We start from the raw sequence: 16,294 nt of genomic DNA, 5'->3' as shown, positions 1-16,294 counted from the left end.
CTCTTTCCAGATTATTTCTGAGCAGCCTTGAATAATGGATCTGAGTCAAAACAACAAATTACTTCTGAACACCATTAATTTTGGCTACACTGTACAGATTTCCATGTGTTCAGCCTTCTTCCATCTTTGAAGCTGCTGTCATTCTGATTCTATAAACTATTTTTACCAGCAGACATTAGCAAGTAGTAAGCTCAAAACATCTATACTACCACAGATTTTTTTCCTCCCCCCAAACACTCAAACATGTCTTTATTAAGATTATGATTATAAACACAAAACAAAAGCATCAGCTGAAAGTAAAAAAAAAAAAATCAGCATTCCTTTTACCAAGATAAAAGAGTTGGAGCTAATTACTATACTAAGTTACTTCAGCATCTATCAAAACGCAACTTACATTCTCAGCTGAGGGGAAAAACGTGATCTTAGTTTAGCAGTTGTGTTTCTAGTTATCATGCATCCAGATTGTGCAAGTCAGTTGTCTGACAACACAAATAGTGTAATTAATTGCCTATTATCTTGTACAACACCAATTTTGTTAACCCAATTCAATTTAAGAATTACTTCATTTAAATAATTTGTAAGCTTTTAGCTAAATCTGAAAGTTGATGAAGGCTGAAATTAGGTATGAAACTGAAGCATGATACCTATTGCCTTTGCTACTTCAGTACGTAACACAGTTGCATGGCAGCTTTGAAGGGACCAAGAAAACAGTCCTATTTCTGAAGTTAGAGCAAACAGAGTGAACTGTCATGCTATCTGCACGCCTTCAACATTTTCAAGTAATGGGAAAGTTATTTCCATGATTGTTACAGTTTCAAGAGTCTTTTCCATTAGTCATCATTTTAGTCTTTCTAAAAGGTATTGAGAGGTTCAATGCAGGCAGCCGGAGTTGAGGAATTACAGAGCATGCAACACTGAGGAAATAGATAAAGAAGTGGATAGCATAGTTCATGCAGCGAAAGAAAAGAGATGCAGGTCTGTGCTGATTGCCTTGACCATAGACAGAAGCTGACACTGACCTGGGGGCAGCTGAAGTCAAGGAATTACTTCCACTTCTGCTAGATGAAGTAAAGGCATCACGATTCTCATCTTTAGTTTTAACTCTCTTTCTTTCTCTTTCAGGTTCAACTACTTTTTGCATTGCTTCAAGAGCTATATTTATTGGTGGTGCTTCAAGAGCTTGTTTTTTTGGAGAAGCATCACTTTCCTCCAAGTTCCTGGAATTCATCTTCGTTTCTCCCTTACTTGGCAACTGAATGAGAACAGCTTCTTTTGCAGAAGTAATTTTGCTGTCCAAGTATTCACAAGTAGTGTCCACTGGAATCTTCTCCCTCTTCTTTTTAATTCTAGTGCCCTTAAGCAGTTCTAAGAAAAAAGGGATATACTTTTATATACAAGTGAGGCTGGAATTAACTTGCCACCAGCATGTTCATAATAAAACTAATAAAAAACGTTTCACATGACTAGAGACCTTGGAATAATTCTTAATAGACAATAGACAACTTACATCCCTTAACAAATGTCCTTTCATATACTCTGTTTTCAGCAAGCAAGCATCCCAACAGATACTAGCTTCAAAAAGACCCCCCACAATAATAATAATAACAATAATCATCATCGATCTTTCTCCCCATCCACTCTACCTTTTTACCAAGGCTTTTAATTAGATGCTGTGAACTACAGGAATATGCTCAATTGTTTTATTTCCATTTTGGAGGCTGTCGAGGTAAGCTTCCACAGCCAAGACATAATTAAATCCTTTGGGTATCGACAAGTACCAAAACCAATTCACCCATCTCATTCCTTGTTCGTCTTCCTCTGCAGGCTACAATTCCCTCATTTCTGCACATATCCAGGTATCAGCTCTTTTTCAGCTGGGCCTCTTGGTCAAAACTTATTCCATATTCCTTTGAGCTACTAAACAGTTTCTCCTCTAAATGCTTTGCACATATTACAAAGCTTGTAAGCAGCTGCCTACATTCAGAAAGCTGGTACTTCTCATCGAGAAAGATACCACTACCATTATGAAAAGCACCTCCTGAGAATTTGTTCCCACCTACTTCATTATGGTTACCTAGCTATACTCTGTAAAGCCTCTGAACACTGCAGTTGGTACTCTTCAGTCTTCTGAAATTGATGTTAGTGCACATATTGAAGTAAGGTCCTTGAGCAACGTTGGGCTTTACTATTTCAGTTCAGCAGTTTTTGGACCACATCATCATCAAAAAGGCAGACATTTAAACATTAGCTTGTATCTGGAACTAACCCAATGTCTTCCTGTTTAACATCAGTCAACTTGCAAAGGTCAAAACGACCAGATATGGAAAAAATTAATATGGAATAGTAGTACTTACCTTCAGGTTCGTATTTCATTTTTAGCTCATCCAGCATAACTCGCAAGTTCATATTCTCACTCTGACAAGCTTGCAAATGCCTCTCATTTGTGTAGAGTTTCCTTTCAACTTCCAGAACCCTTTGGCTCTCATACAGAGCTTTCATCCTCTGCAAGGATAGTTCATTTTTCAGGGTTTCAGTTTCCTTGCTGGGGTGGGAGGAAAATTATACAGTCACTCAAACTTGGGTTTCTTTTGTGTGGTTTTGTTATTTTTTTAATAAAGCAGCAGGTGCAAAGTCAACTAAGCATTCAGCAACTTCACATAAAATTCTGATTTATACACTAACAGGAAATGGAAGAGACCTCTTGTGGTACAGTGAAAGTTTTCATTTGAACTTGACAGAGCAGTGAGTTTAAGTAACAGAGATAGAACGCTTGTTAAAAACAAAGCTGTGTGCCGAATACCACATAGGTGCATATTTCACTGGTTTGAAAAACAACTTTCCCTAACCCACAAATTCACTATTTCATCAGGGTTTTTCTATCCTGTGTATAAATTAATACAACTACTTCTGTAACTGACAATACAAGCTTTACACAAAGGTGTTACTCTAAGCAACCAACAGAATAATAATTAAGTTAATACCCAGTGCATGTCCTTGCCTCTGTTTCAGAGACCATTAAAATCCACATCGTAAGCACTGGATCACTATGCCTCAGGGATCCTAAGGAACTCTGATGATGCCAGTTTCTCACAGTAGCACCAACAGTGAGGTGACGGACTTGTCAGGAATTCCCACAGCAGACCCATTGTCCCACAGTGTTCCCACATTGCCGCCTGCCCGAAGTGCAATACTTCCACCCGAGGGCTTGAAAACAGTCCTGAGGCCCAACACTGTGGACTCTGTAATTAATAGATATGGAATTCACTAACCAAGAACACATCTCAACCAGGTAGTCCAACAAAACTTTTCATATGCTACTATCTGGCTCTTTTTAGGCTGTATATATTTATCTCTCTTCTATAGACTTTAACAAGGTTCACAAAGTTCCCTCAAAGGTTACTTTTTCTTTTTTTTTTTTTTTTTTAATGTTCCAAGTGATCTTGTGTCTAGGAGTATTAACAACATACCTAGAAGAACGCAACAATAATATAAAATAGTTCTGCTACTATTTTTTGCAAGAGTAAGTGAAATGACAAACAAGACAACTCAGTCCTACAACGAATATCGGATGGTTCCACAGCATTAGAAAATGAGACAATGAGCATATTTGCACATATGCTCAATGGACTACATACAGACAAACAGTAAGAAAAAAGGGAGAATAAAAACAAGTAGCTAGAACATAACTAGACTACAAGCAACTTCTAGATCTCAGACTTAAGTACTTACTTGGAGTTGTCAAGCTTCATTCGCAGTAAATCTGCATAGTAACCATCTTCAGACTCTCCTCCTTTTGAGCTACTACTAGCTCTGGATTCTTCCATATTCTCATATAAAGTCTGATAAAGAAAAGAAATGTCAGGTTGTCAAGCAGTGACCTTTCAGAAGCACATTATCTTAGTCCTTAGGTGAAATTGTCCATGCATTTCTATAGAGAAGCCTCATCATAGAGGCATTTAAACATACAAAGAGAGTTCAGTTGCTCTCAGCACTTCTTCATTTATTACAAACGTCAAGTAGCACAGAAATTGACAGTTCACTCTCAGTCACTGAAAGAAAAAGAAATAAAAAAATCAACTTAACCTGCACAAGGTTTTCAAGTAGCACTGCGGAATAGTTATCTTAGTTTTTACTTGAAAGTACAGGATATTTAGTTAACCCACAGGGAATTTGTTTCAGCCTTATTTCTAGGCTTCAGCAGCTGGACCCCAAGGTAAGGAACACAACCCGTGTCAATCAATAGCCAAAATGTCAAAATCTATTACATTTTTTAGATGAGAAAGTTGGTTCATGGTACAGATGCCATAAATGCAGTAAACTTTCTATAAAATACATCAGTAACTTGACATTCCGAGGTTTTTGCTTTGTAGTTTTTTTCCTGAACAAGCGGTTCTCAGATTTAATACTGTCCCACAGGTCTCGTAGGCTGCTGTCAGTCACAGACTACAGGTACGTTTGACGGTTGTTCAAATCAGTCATTTGATTTCCTAACACTGCTTATTTATGGCATAGAGACAAAAATAAATAGTGATCAAGCTTATACCTGACAAAACTGGTAGAGCAACCAAACTGTCTCAATTGCTTACTAAAACAGGTTAAACCTAGCTTTATGCCACTTCAGTTAAACGCAGAAGGACACTAGGATAAAGGACACTATCCTGGAAAGCATAATCCTAATGCATAAGCTAATACACCTAAGTTAACATTCCAAAGCTGTGTTAAGAAAGGGCCAAACAAGTCCATAAGTACGTAATAAAGGCTACAGTTTTTTTTACTCCGTACACACACAAGCATTAATAACATTACAATAGTGCATACAGGTATTCTCATGTTTATTTCTCACTTTCCAAAATATTGACAAGATGCTCTCAAGTTGCAGAAGAGGACTGAAGAAATTGCTTTACAAGAATGATTAAGCAATTAGAAAAGAGCATGCTTCAATTGCAAAGTTAAAACAAACTGAGGAAAAAATACCCAAGAAATCCAATGTAACTGAGAGACTAAAAAGTGACAAAGTCTAAGTACACACAGTAAAAATGTGAAATGGTTGTATCTTCCAAGACAAAAGTCAGACGCCACAGCTCAGCGAACTTCGACCAAGTAATTGACTTCAAACACTACACATAACTATGTAAAATGTGAAGGAGCTCCACACAGGAACCTTGAAAATATTGTTTCTCCAAGCTGAGGGTTGGGTGATGTAGAATTTTCTGCTTCTCTGAACTTCAGAAATGTATGTTCTGCAGCTGTAAAGTGGAACTTTGGTCAAATAAAGGTATGAGTAGCCTTTGGATCCCTTTTCCAATCCGAGCATGGACTTCAGATAGTTTTCATAACCCTTCTTGTTCTCATGTTTTAACTTCCGATTATGACTTTTACACTTAATTACAGACCACATACCTTAAATTTTTCTAGCTGCCTCACTTTCATAAGAAGATCTTCTATCTCACCATTTTTTTGTTCTAACATTGACTGTAAGCGTTCCAGCTGCTCAAATTCTGCCTGAGAGCCTTTCATCTGTAGCAGTGTAGCCATTTGCAGCTGAAAAAAAAAGAGGAAAAAAAATTCCTTGCAACAAATACTGGGTGAAGGGACTGAAAAATTTCAGCCTCTTTCCCAGAAGAGTTAGGGTACTCAAGCCTTGTAATTCTAATCCTGAATACAGGAGCACACTGGTTGCTTAAAACCAGTAGTCTTCACAACGTAGTCTTCACAATTATCATCACAGGTCAACACTAAAAATCTTTAGGACAGCTGAAAACTTACTGAACAGCTGAACAGCGTAGTCCTGAGGTGTCCTATCTTTCTCTGTATTGACTAAGGAACCTATAAATACACTATCAGGGACATACACAACATTTCACATTCAAACCTTGAACATCAAATCAGCTAGAACCAATCTGCAGTCCAGGCTCATTGATCAGAGCTAAAACACATCTACCAAAAACTTCTCACTTATGGAAAAAACACCCTAGTTCACCAACACATTTAAAAACCCTTCTTTTGCAGTTCTGATTCTGAGGTATAGATAACACTAAGATTGCCTTCTGTAATAGTAATCTAAGAATTTCAGCTTCTTCTACTCCATCAGTGGAACATATCCTTTCAAGCAAAGGAACACCTGTTGTCACTACAAAAAGGAGAATTTTATCAGAGAGAAGTCTCACATTTATAGCGTATTTTTTCTGATGCTGTTAACATAACAACATTATAATATGAGGGCCTGAACACATTCAATTAAAAATGATACATCAGACATTTAAACAACGGGAAAACCAGTATGAAACACAGTAACGGAAAGACTTAACAGAGCGTTCGTGATAACTGTAGCATTTTTACCAGCCTAGTCAGTATGGATGAGGTAACACTGGAGGACGTTGGGAGAAATCACAGGGAAAAGATCAACTGAAACAAATTAGACTACAGATTATCAGAAGAAGCAAGAGAAGAGCATTTACCCTGTGGAATCTCCTGTATCAAGTAAAGGATGTTGATGATTCTGTACACAAACTAGAGCTGAAGAACGATTCAATCATCTCATCCTCATAGCTTCTACAGGACATAAGGGAGGCAAAATTTTAAATGCCACTGGCTGGCTAAAACTATCCTTACATTTCCTAAGCAAGCAGACACCTAACCTTTTCCTCTTTCACTTAAAAGCCCAGTTACTAACTGTCAGAATTGCTATCTGCAGTTGATCTACATAAAAACAATCCACAGAAACATTAAGAAACTGGAAGGGATACTGTGGGCTGTGGAAAATACCCCAGACATGGTAAACCTTTCACAAGGGTACGGCTCGCATTCTGTTCAGAAGTCTGATCTTCAGAAGTCATCAGTAAATGCCACATTCACACATTCTGACAACTAAAGCTGGAACAACAGTTAACTACACTGTTGGAATCAGCTGCTGAATGGAGAGATCAGTTAACGATAGACTGAGCTTTAACACACAGCATGACAGTGCAACACAAAGCAGAAAGGATCCTAACCAGGATATAAGATGGCAGCTTAAGCAGAACAGCTGTCCTAAGACACTACCTATCTCCAATATTGGTATTAGAAGAAATTTTATGGGCACAAATGAGTACAAATTGCAACTCCAAACAAAAACATTAAGTAGCAGAGCAGGGATAGCAACTTGCCTCAGTTGTTGGTGAAAATAACCAGTACTCGGAATGTTTCTTACACCATTCGATCAGTATGACTGACTCACCCTCACATTACAAGGAGAAAGTATCTGAAGAAACTGATCCTATTCAAACATCTTTGGGTCTCAGGGTCAGATTTTTAGTACAAGAGAATTCTTTTGCTGCATCATTAGTTCTTTTCTTGTCCATTATGAATGTTGTTTCAGTTATTTATTTTCAAGCTAGGACAAGAGGAAATGGCCTCAAGTTGCACTAGGGGAGGTTTAGACTAGATATTAGGAAGAATTTCTTTACTGAAATAGTGGTCATTGGAACAGGCTGCCCAGGGAGGTGGTGGAGTCACCATCACTGGAAGTGTTCAAAAAACATGTAGACATGGCATTTGGGACATGGTTTAGGGGGCATGGTGGTGTCGGGTTGATGGTTGGACTTGATAATCTTAAAAGGTCTTTTCCAACCTTAATGGTTCTATGATACTTCTCCCCAAAGCTAGATAACACAAACGTGTATCTTTGGTGTTACTCATTATCATAACCCTGGATGATTAAGCACTCTCCTCAAACTGCATGATCCAGTATTTTATCAAAATTAAAGGATCCACTCTTGTGTTGGAAAATCAGAAGACCAACATGCAAAAAGTCAACAGTTTTGCAGCATCAAAAAAAATCTGCATCAAAAAAATCATTTTTACACCATGTTGTAAATCAGCTTCTACTAACTAGTTCTGAACAGCATTAACCAAGAGGCTATCATCCTATAGAAGCGTAGTGTAAATTAAATAGGTATGACAAGAGTTATGATTTATTCTTGCACTAAAGGCAAGGACAAGCAAGAAAAATATGGATAAACATAAAAACAAGAAAGCAACCCAGAGGGAAAAAAAACAGTATGATCAGAGGACAGAGTACAAGCCTGCCCTCTTCTTTACATTCATTCACGACAACCACAGTTAACACACAAATCAATGATTCATGTAGTACAAGAATTCAATAAGAAAAGAAAAAGCAATTGTCAAGACAAATCGAATGCCAGTTTGACTGACAGGAGTTGTGTTTGACTTTTATCCATTTAACAGCTACTGCCAGAGTAAGCAAACATAGTGCCTTCAGCACAACTTCGAGTTTTAAGATAAAGCAGTAGCACTAGTAGCAATAAAAAAATGCTGATGTACCATAGAAGTCAAATAGCACAATGACATCTCCCTTGTTTTTTTTCTCTCCCATTTCCCTCCCCCCAGGCTCCTATATCATATTTCAAAGCTAATCAAATCTCCTAGCCTGCGTACTAAAGCATTGCCTTATCGGACCCCAAGGAAACCCTGGAGTATTACAGTAATGGTCATACCTTCATTCTTTGCAATTGTTCTCTAGTGAATGCATGCTGTTTTTGTAGTGACTGATATTTTATTTTCACACTGATCAGCTGTCGTTCCATTTCTGCCCTACGGTCCTCCACCTACAGAACATTGTTAACAATTATTACTATGAAAATAACACTTTTTGTCACTTGGACGATGAGTTTTATAAGGAGATGTTGTCTAGCAATTGATGTTAGTTCTGCAAATACTGCTCTTCCAGCAACAGTACTTGAAAACGTGCTATTTTCAGTCATAACCTCTGACATAAAAGTTAGTACACAGTACTGTAGCAGCTGAAGCCCAATCAGTAAAACGCAACAGTTTTTTCTTTTGTTCTTTTGATATCAAAGTAAAGAAACATTTCATATGCTTCAGTGTTACTGTAGAGTAGTTTTGTCCATTGGCATCAGAATAAATAGTTAAAAAAAAATATAAACTGTGTACCAATTTAACTCATTCCCTGGGTATTGTCAGAAAACGAAATTACTTCCTATGCATTTAACAGCAGTTGAACTTTTTTCAGTAACTAATTAAAAAACCTTTCCAAATGCTCAGACATCGTGGCCATTTTCAGCATGTTTTTAGAAGGCAGCTTTTATCAGCATCTTGTAATATTTCACATGCTATCTTCTGCATTAAAGGCTTACCAGCTGAACAAAACTACTTAGAGCCAAGAGCTGCAGACAGAACTGTCATGAACACCCAGTCCCATCTTCTGTCTTGATAGCCAGGTAACTCTAAGTGATTCCATTAATTTTACTAATTCCTCACTTCAGAGTGTGCATAGTTTTCCACAGGTCAGTTGTTAGTTCAACACTGCAGTAATATTTGAGGAATAGAGACCCATGCTGGCCAGATCAGGTACAGATACTCTAATATTTTCAATGCAATATAAGAAATAAAACTTATTTCTTCTCTCGTCCATATATTCTCAAGTATCTGTGGCGTAATTGTACCTCAGCAAAGAGAGAATTGCCTTTACTCGAAGGGTCCAAAGATTGTTGCACTGCATGATCCAGCTGAACCTGAAGCTCTTGATTAGCTTCACGAGCTTTCTAGATTAAAGCAAAGAGGATATTAGTCATTCAAGCATCTGATGTACTGCACATATGAATTTAATCAGATAGTTTCACCTCTTTTTCACTTCCTATGCCTTCAGCACAGATTATCTTGTACTGCAGTACTTAACTTTTCCTACAGTTCCAGTCAGTAAGGGACAATCAATTTTGTTTCCCTGAAGGGATTAACATTCCACTTGTTCTTCAGAGAAGAGCACAAATAGAACCTTTAAAGGAAAACTTTCATCTTTATCAGCCGGGTTAATAGTATTGATACTATTCGACTTGTTGTGTTGTTTAGTCACAAATCCTCTACTCCCCAGTATAAAGTTTTCCAAGGCATTCAGTAGGAACTTGAAATAGAAACGAGAATTCTATCAGAGACCTATGAGAAGACCCTGTTATGAGGCAGAATACTGCAGTGCAAAGGATCTCCATATACAGCCTTCCACAAAAGAATGCCAATATAGAGAGTATTTAGCAACACACAATACCAAACGTGACTAGCCAATATCCTTCCCACCCCGCCCAGTTTCTTTTTGCCCTCTCACTCCTCAGAACTCCTCTCTTAGAACTCCTTATATTTCACTGAAAAGCTAGCACCACAACTTGTGGAATTCAGAGATTATCTACCACTGATGAATAAAATTAAGAGAATACCTCTAATGCATTACAGTAAGAAACAACTTCTTTTTCCCTCTCTTCTTTTTCTCCCTGTAGACGCTCCAGCTGATTACGTAAGTTACTGTTTATGAGTTCTAATTGTTCTTTACTGTACTGCAGTTCATTCAGCTTTTCTTCAACATTGGCCTTAAACAAAAAGGAATCGAGTATGAAATAAAAAGTTTTTAAACACAATTTGAAGAAAAGCAGGCCCAAGTGAACCACACAGGTTTGTTAGTAGTAAATATTTTTAACACAAAACAGTATCTTGAAGAAGCGGTTGTACTAAAGTCTAGTTATCAAGGCTATTATTTTTAGCTTAATATTAGCTTAATAGTAAGCCAAGCATAAGGTAGCAATATACACAAAGCATCTAAAGATGTAGTTATCAAAAGTACAGAATTTTATCTTCAACTAGCCTACATTACTAATAATTAAGTACTAGCCACATACCTTCACATTTTCTAGTTCAGTGAGTTCTATCTGAAGATTGAGCATTTCTGAAGACATGGTCTCATGTACACGTTCAGACATCATATGTAGTTCTTCTGATTTGGCAGCAATTATTTCCTTCTGATGATCCACTTTGTGTCTCAATTGTTTCTCTGATAGCCGTGTTTCGTCTAGTTCTGCTTTCAGGTTCTCCAACTTAAAGACAGTTCAGAACTAAGTAGTACCATTTTATAATAAATTCTTGAAAACAATACTTTTGACTATGTTCTAGTTACAGAAAAAAAGTCTTAGAAATAAAACTTAAGAGTAAAAGCTTAAAAAAAGCTTTGAAATTTAATGTAATTCACAAAGTAACTATACAGTTGTTCGTTAAAAACCAACCAACCCTCACGTTATAGCTATTTACTAGATTTGTTTTGGTAGGAAGTATGCAATTATAAGCTAAGCACACATTTTTTTAAAGTGCTATTAGCAACATTTTAGGTGCATATTAGTTGCCATACCTTGTTTTTAAGGTCACCAATTTCTTGTCCATAGGCTCTGGCAAGCTGTTCTTTCTGTTTATCCAGTTGCATGTTTTGCTGTTGCTTAAGGGAATCGCATTCAAAACTCAAGCTTTCCAACATTCGATTCTTGAGTTCAATTTCTCTCTGAAGAGAGTATTTCTCTTGCTCAAATTTCTGAAAGAAATAACATACTAAAAAATCTAGATGTAATATTCATAAATGCTTGGGGAACAGTGTACTAAATACAGGCTCAGAACCAAGACACTAAATCCCTAAAACTTGTAGCTCATTCAACCTTTTGTTGAAGTCCCAATTAGGGAATTGTCATAGCCATGTGACACCCCACAAAACAACAAAACCCAACCAAAAAAACTAAAACCCATCAAACTGCTCTGAAATTTTATAACATATTGGGCTGTGTAATAGTCTCTTCTTCATGGAAACTGTGTATTTCTTTGCACCTAACATGAAGGGTCCAGGAATCTCTTGCGCAAGTGTAGCAAAGTTAGTGAGAGCTTACATGTCCTTTCTACCACTGTGGAACCAGAATACCTTAAAGATGGCTACAGTTCATCAGTGTTCCCCTACTGCAGAACAGCTGGGTTCAGTGCTTTTGGTAAAGGCATCTAAAGTGTCTACTGCTTTGTAATAAATGTCCTCAACCCTTCCAGATTGAAGAAGGACTTTTTAATCAGCTTTCCTGTATTCCTCATTGTATATGTTTGGTAATTATAAAGGGCAGCTTCACTGTACTCTTCCATTCAGCTAGCAATTAAGAACAACAAAATGAAAAAAGGAGAATTTTGAAAGCAGAAAAGGTAAACACCAAAACCAAATCAGCCTAAAGATGCAGGATTTTTTTTTTTTAATAAAATAACTCTTAAAACACAAACCAGAATTAAAAAAAAAGGAAGATAATAAACCTAAAAGCTGTCAGGTATGAAGCTGACCTTTGTGTCCTAGACACCAGCTTATCAAGGGCAGGCTTAGCTCTCAAATATACAGGATATGAATTCAGCTCAAAGATAAAGACAGTGCAGGGAAAAGGTTTGGGAGTGCACTGCTGGCCAGACCCAAGAAAGCATCTAGCATGGTATGTCTACACAGACTTTTACAGAAGTGTACACAGAAAGAGTTTCTGAAAGAGTCTCGTGCTTACTGTTAAAACTTACACTCGTGTTCACAGGAATTGCTTTGACTCTCAGATTCCAGAGAACCATAGATTCAAAAAGCTCAAAAGAATCTACTGGGTAACCACAGTTCCCACACAAGATGTTATTCTACTATAAGAAAGCACACAAGTCCTTCCCCCTACCCTTGGAATCTAAGTTACTAATTGATCTGGTTCACACAAGCTTAGCTTGTAACTCTGCTCCAGCCTATAACACAGGATTACAACCCGAGGACAGCGTCACAACACAGTAGCTACCATCTCAGCTTGTCTGCAGAAAAGGATGATCCCGCCCCGCCTTCCTTACTACTTGTGCTTTTCAGCTGCCTCTCTTGCACTCAGCTTACTTGAATCAGTCTGCTCTAAGTAATTAGTGTTCATGCAGAATAGCAGAGCGCTACACATCTCCAGCTGGTAAACCCCTCCTAAAAAACTACAGCACAATCACAAACATTTTAGCTCTATCACAAGAGAAGGGATGGATACATAGCCAGAAAGAGGCTCAATGAAGAGAAATGTTCTATCCGAAGCATGGGCTGACTGAAAACAAATGTCAAAATTAAAGCACTTAGGAAAAGTGGAGATTTTCCTGATGGGAATTTTATTGAACAATTACTAAGAAGAAAACTAGCTGACTAAATAATACCTCTGTATTTCAACACTACACTCTTCCCTCAGCTGTCAAGAAATGTACTAATAAATTCAGAATCCCTTGGTATTTAGAAAATTTGACAACTTCACTACAGAAGAAATCAATTATACAGTCTTGCTGCTAGCATTCTTTTTACAGCTTTAGGTGATAGCAAAAGCTTGCAGGGAAAGCACAATGTGAGTGAATTGCTGAACACATGCTCTAAACCAAATTTACTTTAGCATTTAGTACCCATTTTTCATTAAAGGCAATTAATCCTACACAATACTGAACACTGGATGCATAATTAGGTATGAAACTCTGTCCCAGCGAGATAAAATTATGCTCAGTATCTTAGAGCAGAGAAAAAAGCTCTCCCTACAAATACTGAAATTAAAAAGGTTTATTAAAATTAATCTAGACTCTAAAAGCATTTAAATCACCTGTGACATTCAGAAAATAGTTAAACTAAAACAATGTTCTCGACTGCTCTTTTTTACTCAACATTTAAAACATCACCTCAGTTTTCTCAGTCAATTCACGGCGTGTTTGATCCAACTGATTTTGAACTTCACTTTGGGACTCCAATAAATGCAAGCCATATTGTGCTGCCTTTCGCCGCTCATTCTCTGCTTCCTTGAGTTGGTGTCTGAGACTTAAAATGGTCTCTGTTTCCATTTTTCTTCCTTTTGTTACTTCAACATTGCAAACACAAAAAATGAAGAAATACATTACATTAAGTTACAGTAGTTGATCTGAAAGAAATTGTTGGATTTCCTTTCTTAATCAGGATACAAGGACATATTTTTGCATTTTTAGAAGATACAAAAAAAAGACAGCTCATGAACGAACAGTCTTGTGAACAATAAAATAACAGCTATTTCTCTGTAAACTTGGTTAACATCTCTTTCCTGACTGTCTTAAGTAAGAGCATGCAGTGAAACTACCCCTGCATACCCAGCCTGGTTTCCTAGCACACTAGACCCAGAGTTTATCTAGTATATAGCTATCTTGCCATATACAAGAGAAGGCTAGGAAATAGCTTTGTAAAAACACTTTTATGCATATAGCTCATAATATTTTCTATCTTCATAAAGGCACACTAACTATAGCATTACTTGTGTACAGAAATATCACTTAAGATTTATGTAGGCAGCTGTATTAGCAGCTCTTAGTATTAGACTTCTAGTAACATTATGTGGGATATGGAAAGAGAGACACATAGCTGAAGAGTCAAAAATAGAAACCCTGTTAAAATAATAAAATATACAGAATTTTATCACAGGGATTTTTATTTAAGTGCTTCATGGAGTCTTTCATGACTGTGTTCCACTTGAAACATAAGTCACTGCAGGTAGCCTGTTTGTTAACAATCAGCTTTGTCACATGTCGTGGAAAATTCATCCATTTATATCTTCCTATTGTAACAGAAGACACAAGCATAGGTGAATTTTGTGAAAAGTTAGTCAAAATAAATCTGAACAAACAAGTTATTCTTAAAAACTAAAATCAAGTCAAACTACCACCATGAGCTTGTATAACCGCTTGCTCCCAGATCCACTCAATCAGTAAAAAAAAAATGCAAAAAAAATCCTATTGACAGAAATTGCTATGCAACTCGGGCTTCTGAACAACATAAGCCAAGAGTTCTCTCAGAAAGTATGCAGTAACAATGATATACACATAAAAAAAACCTCTGCAGTTAATTTTTCAAAGCCAAGATACAAAATTTTTATATAACTTCAAGAAGAAAGTAATTCTTCATTTAAGATCTTATTCTGTGCTTTTTCTTTTTACATAAAGAATTTAGTTGTTGCCATTTTTTACTGGCACATATCTTGCCCTTATGAATGTTAGCAAGATGTCAGCCTCAATCAAGAGCAAGTTTCACAGCTCAACAGCGGAAAGTTTATTTTTAATAGTCATTATTGTAATGTAATACCTCCACTTTTTTCTCTGCTAACTTTTATTTAACATGGCTAACTCCTTGTGGAGTTACCCAGCTTCCTATAAAAGAATAATTTTAACATGCAAAAGTACATCATGCCAAAACTGTGCTAATTCCTTTCGGAGATACAAGACAGAAAATTGCAAATTCTGGTTTTTACATTTTCCATCACTTGTTGTCATTCCAGTTTAACACATACAGAAAGACTTTATCCAGCCATGCTCTAAAACATCAGTTTTTCAAATCTAACCATTGCAGTACTTGAAATACTGGTTTTGCACACTTATGCTGAAATAAACCAGTGAAAGACAAGAATTTTACATACTATAACTAAGAACCAACAACATTATTACTAGTGCAAGGACAAGTATACTGTTTACAAGTTAATAATGAAATGTTTAATAGTAAGATGTAGCCATACAAACAATAGGCAACGACTCCTGCCACGTATTTGCCTAAGTAACGGGGATGAATTAATCCTTATTCATATCATAAATAGATTTTTAAAAAATAGATGTATTTTCTGATCAAACAACAGTATAGAAGCAACATAGCAATTTGATTGCTCCTAGGTTACTAAATTAAGTTTGAGTAACGTTTTTGTCTCACCTTCAGAAGTCCATTTAAGTCTTTCTTGACTTTATTCTCATAGTCCACCTTTAAAAGAAAAAACAAAAAGCAACAGTTGTCTAGTCTGGATGAGTATAACCTGCCGTTATAGTGCAGTCCTTCTCTGAGAAGGCTTAATGCCTGCGGCTGTCTCATGAAAATGCAGATCACAAGCTAAAACCCCATAGAAATGCAAATCTTACTCAAATCTCAATTGAGCAGCTGTCAGAGAGTTTAGAAACAGCCAGATCAGGCAACGTTGCCAAAGGATAGATGCTCTGCAGTTGGCCTGTGAGGCAAGTAAACAGGCTACACCCAGGGTCACCTCCTTCTAACACACATAAAATTTTTAATGATTGTTTGAGGATTTTGTCTAGATCCCTCCTACTTCTTCAATCTCTTTTACATGCTCTCCTCCAGTGTCACACAAAAGATCTTTGAGCTCTTAATACATCATTTACTGGATAATAGTAAAAAAGATCTTAGGCTTTTCTTTAAGGTTGAAGTATGGAGGAGAAGAGTAACTTCTGCTACTCACACGTTCCTTGCCCACTACTAAGGGAAACAGCAAGTATGGCTTTCAGAGCACAGACATCCTCAACTTTCCATTGTCAACTTTGGATGAACTTAATCAGACAAGTCCAGGTATATTTACTCATAAAGCTGTATTGTTATATAGAGTAGTAAGTGCCTGCAATTTAATATTATACAAGGTGAAGTAAATGACCCTAAAAATAATGTTTTAAG

The 16,294-nt window shown here is 36.9% G+C and overlaps 1 protein-coding gene across 1 annotated transcript in view; it reads right to left on the bottom strand.

Annotated features, from left to right (window-relative positions):
• Window positions 1-15,597, bottom strand: part of SPDL1 (spindle apparatus coiled-coil protein 1) — a 20,858-nt gene extending 5,261 nt beyond the window's left edge. The window contains exons 1-11 of the mRNA XM_010292812.1: window positions 15,548-15,597; window positions 13,510-13,676; window positions 11,186-11,362; window positions 10,683-10,877; window positions 10,227-10,376; window positions 9,465-9,563; window positions 8,496-8,606; window positions 5,401-5,541; window positions 3,730-3,839; window positions 2,355-2,542; window positions 1,020-1,365 (exon numbers count right to left, since the gene is read on the bottom strand). Coding sequence (XP_010291114.1) covers window positions 1,020-1,365; window positions 2,355-2,542; window positions 3,730-3,839; window positions 5,401-5,541; window positions 8,496-8,606; window positions 9,465-9,563; window positions 10,227-10,376; window positions 10,683-10,877; window positions 11,186-11,362; window positions 13,510-13,668 — 1,676 coding nt within the window. The 5' untranslated portion in view covers window positions 13,669-13,676; window positions 15,548-15,597. The remainder of the gene's footprint in view (window positions 1-1,019; window positions 1,366-2,354; window positions 2,543-3,729; window positions 3,840-5,400; window positions 5,542-8,495; window positions 8,607-9,464; window positions 9,564-10,226; window positions 10,377-10,682; window positions 10,878-11,185; window positions 11,363-13,509; window positions 13,677-15,547) is intronic.
• Between the last annotated feature and the right edge of the window lie 697 nt (window positions 15,598-16,294).

Source organism: Phaethon lepturus, unplaced genomic scaffold (assembly GCF_000687285.1).
Source record: "Phaethon lepturus isolate BGI_N335 unplaced genomic scaffold, ASM68728v1 scaffold22510, whole genome shotgun sequence".
NCBI lineage: Eukaryota > Metazoa > Chordata > Aves > Phaethontiformes > Phaethontidae > Phaethon > Phaethon lepturus.
This window is presented reverse-complemented; position numbering and strand designations above follow the sequence as displayed.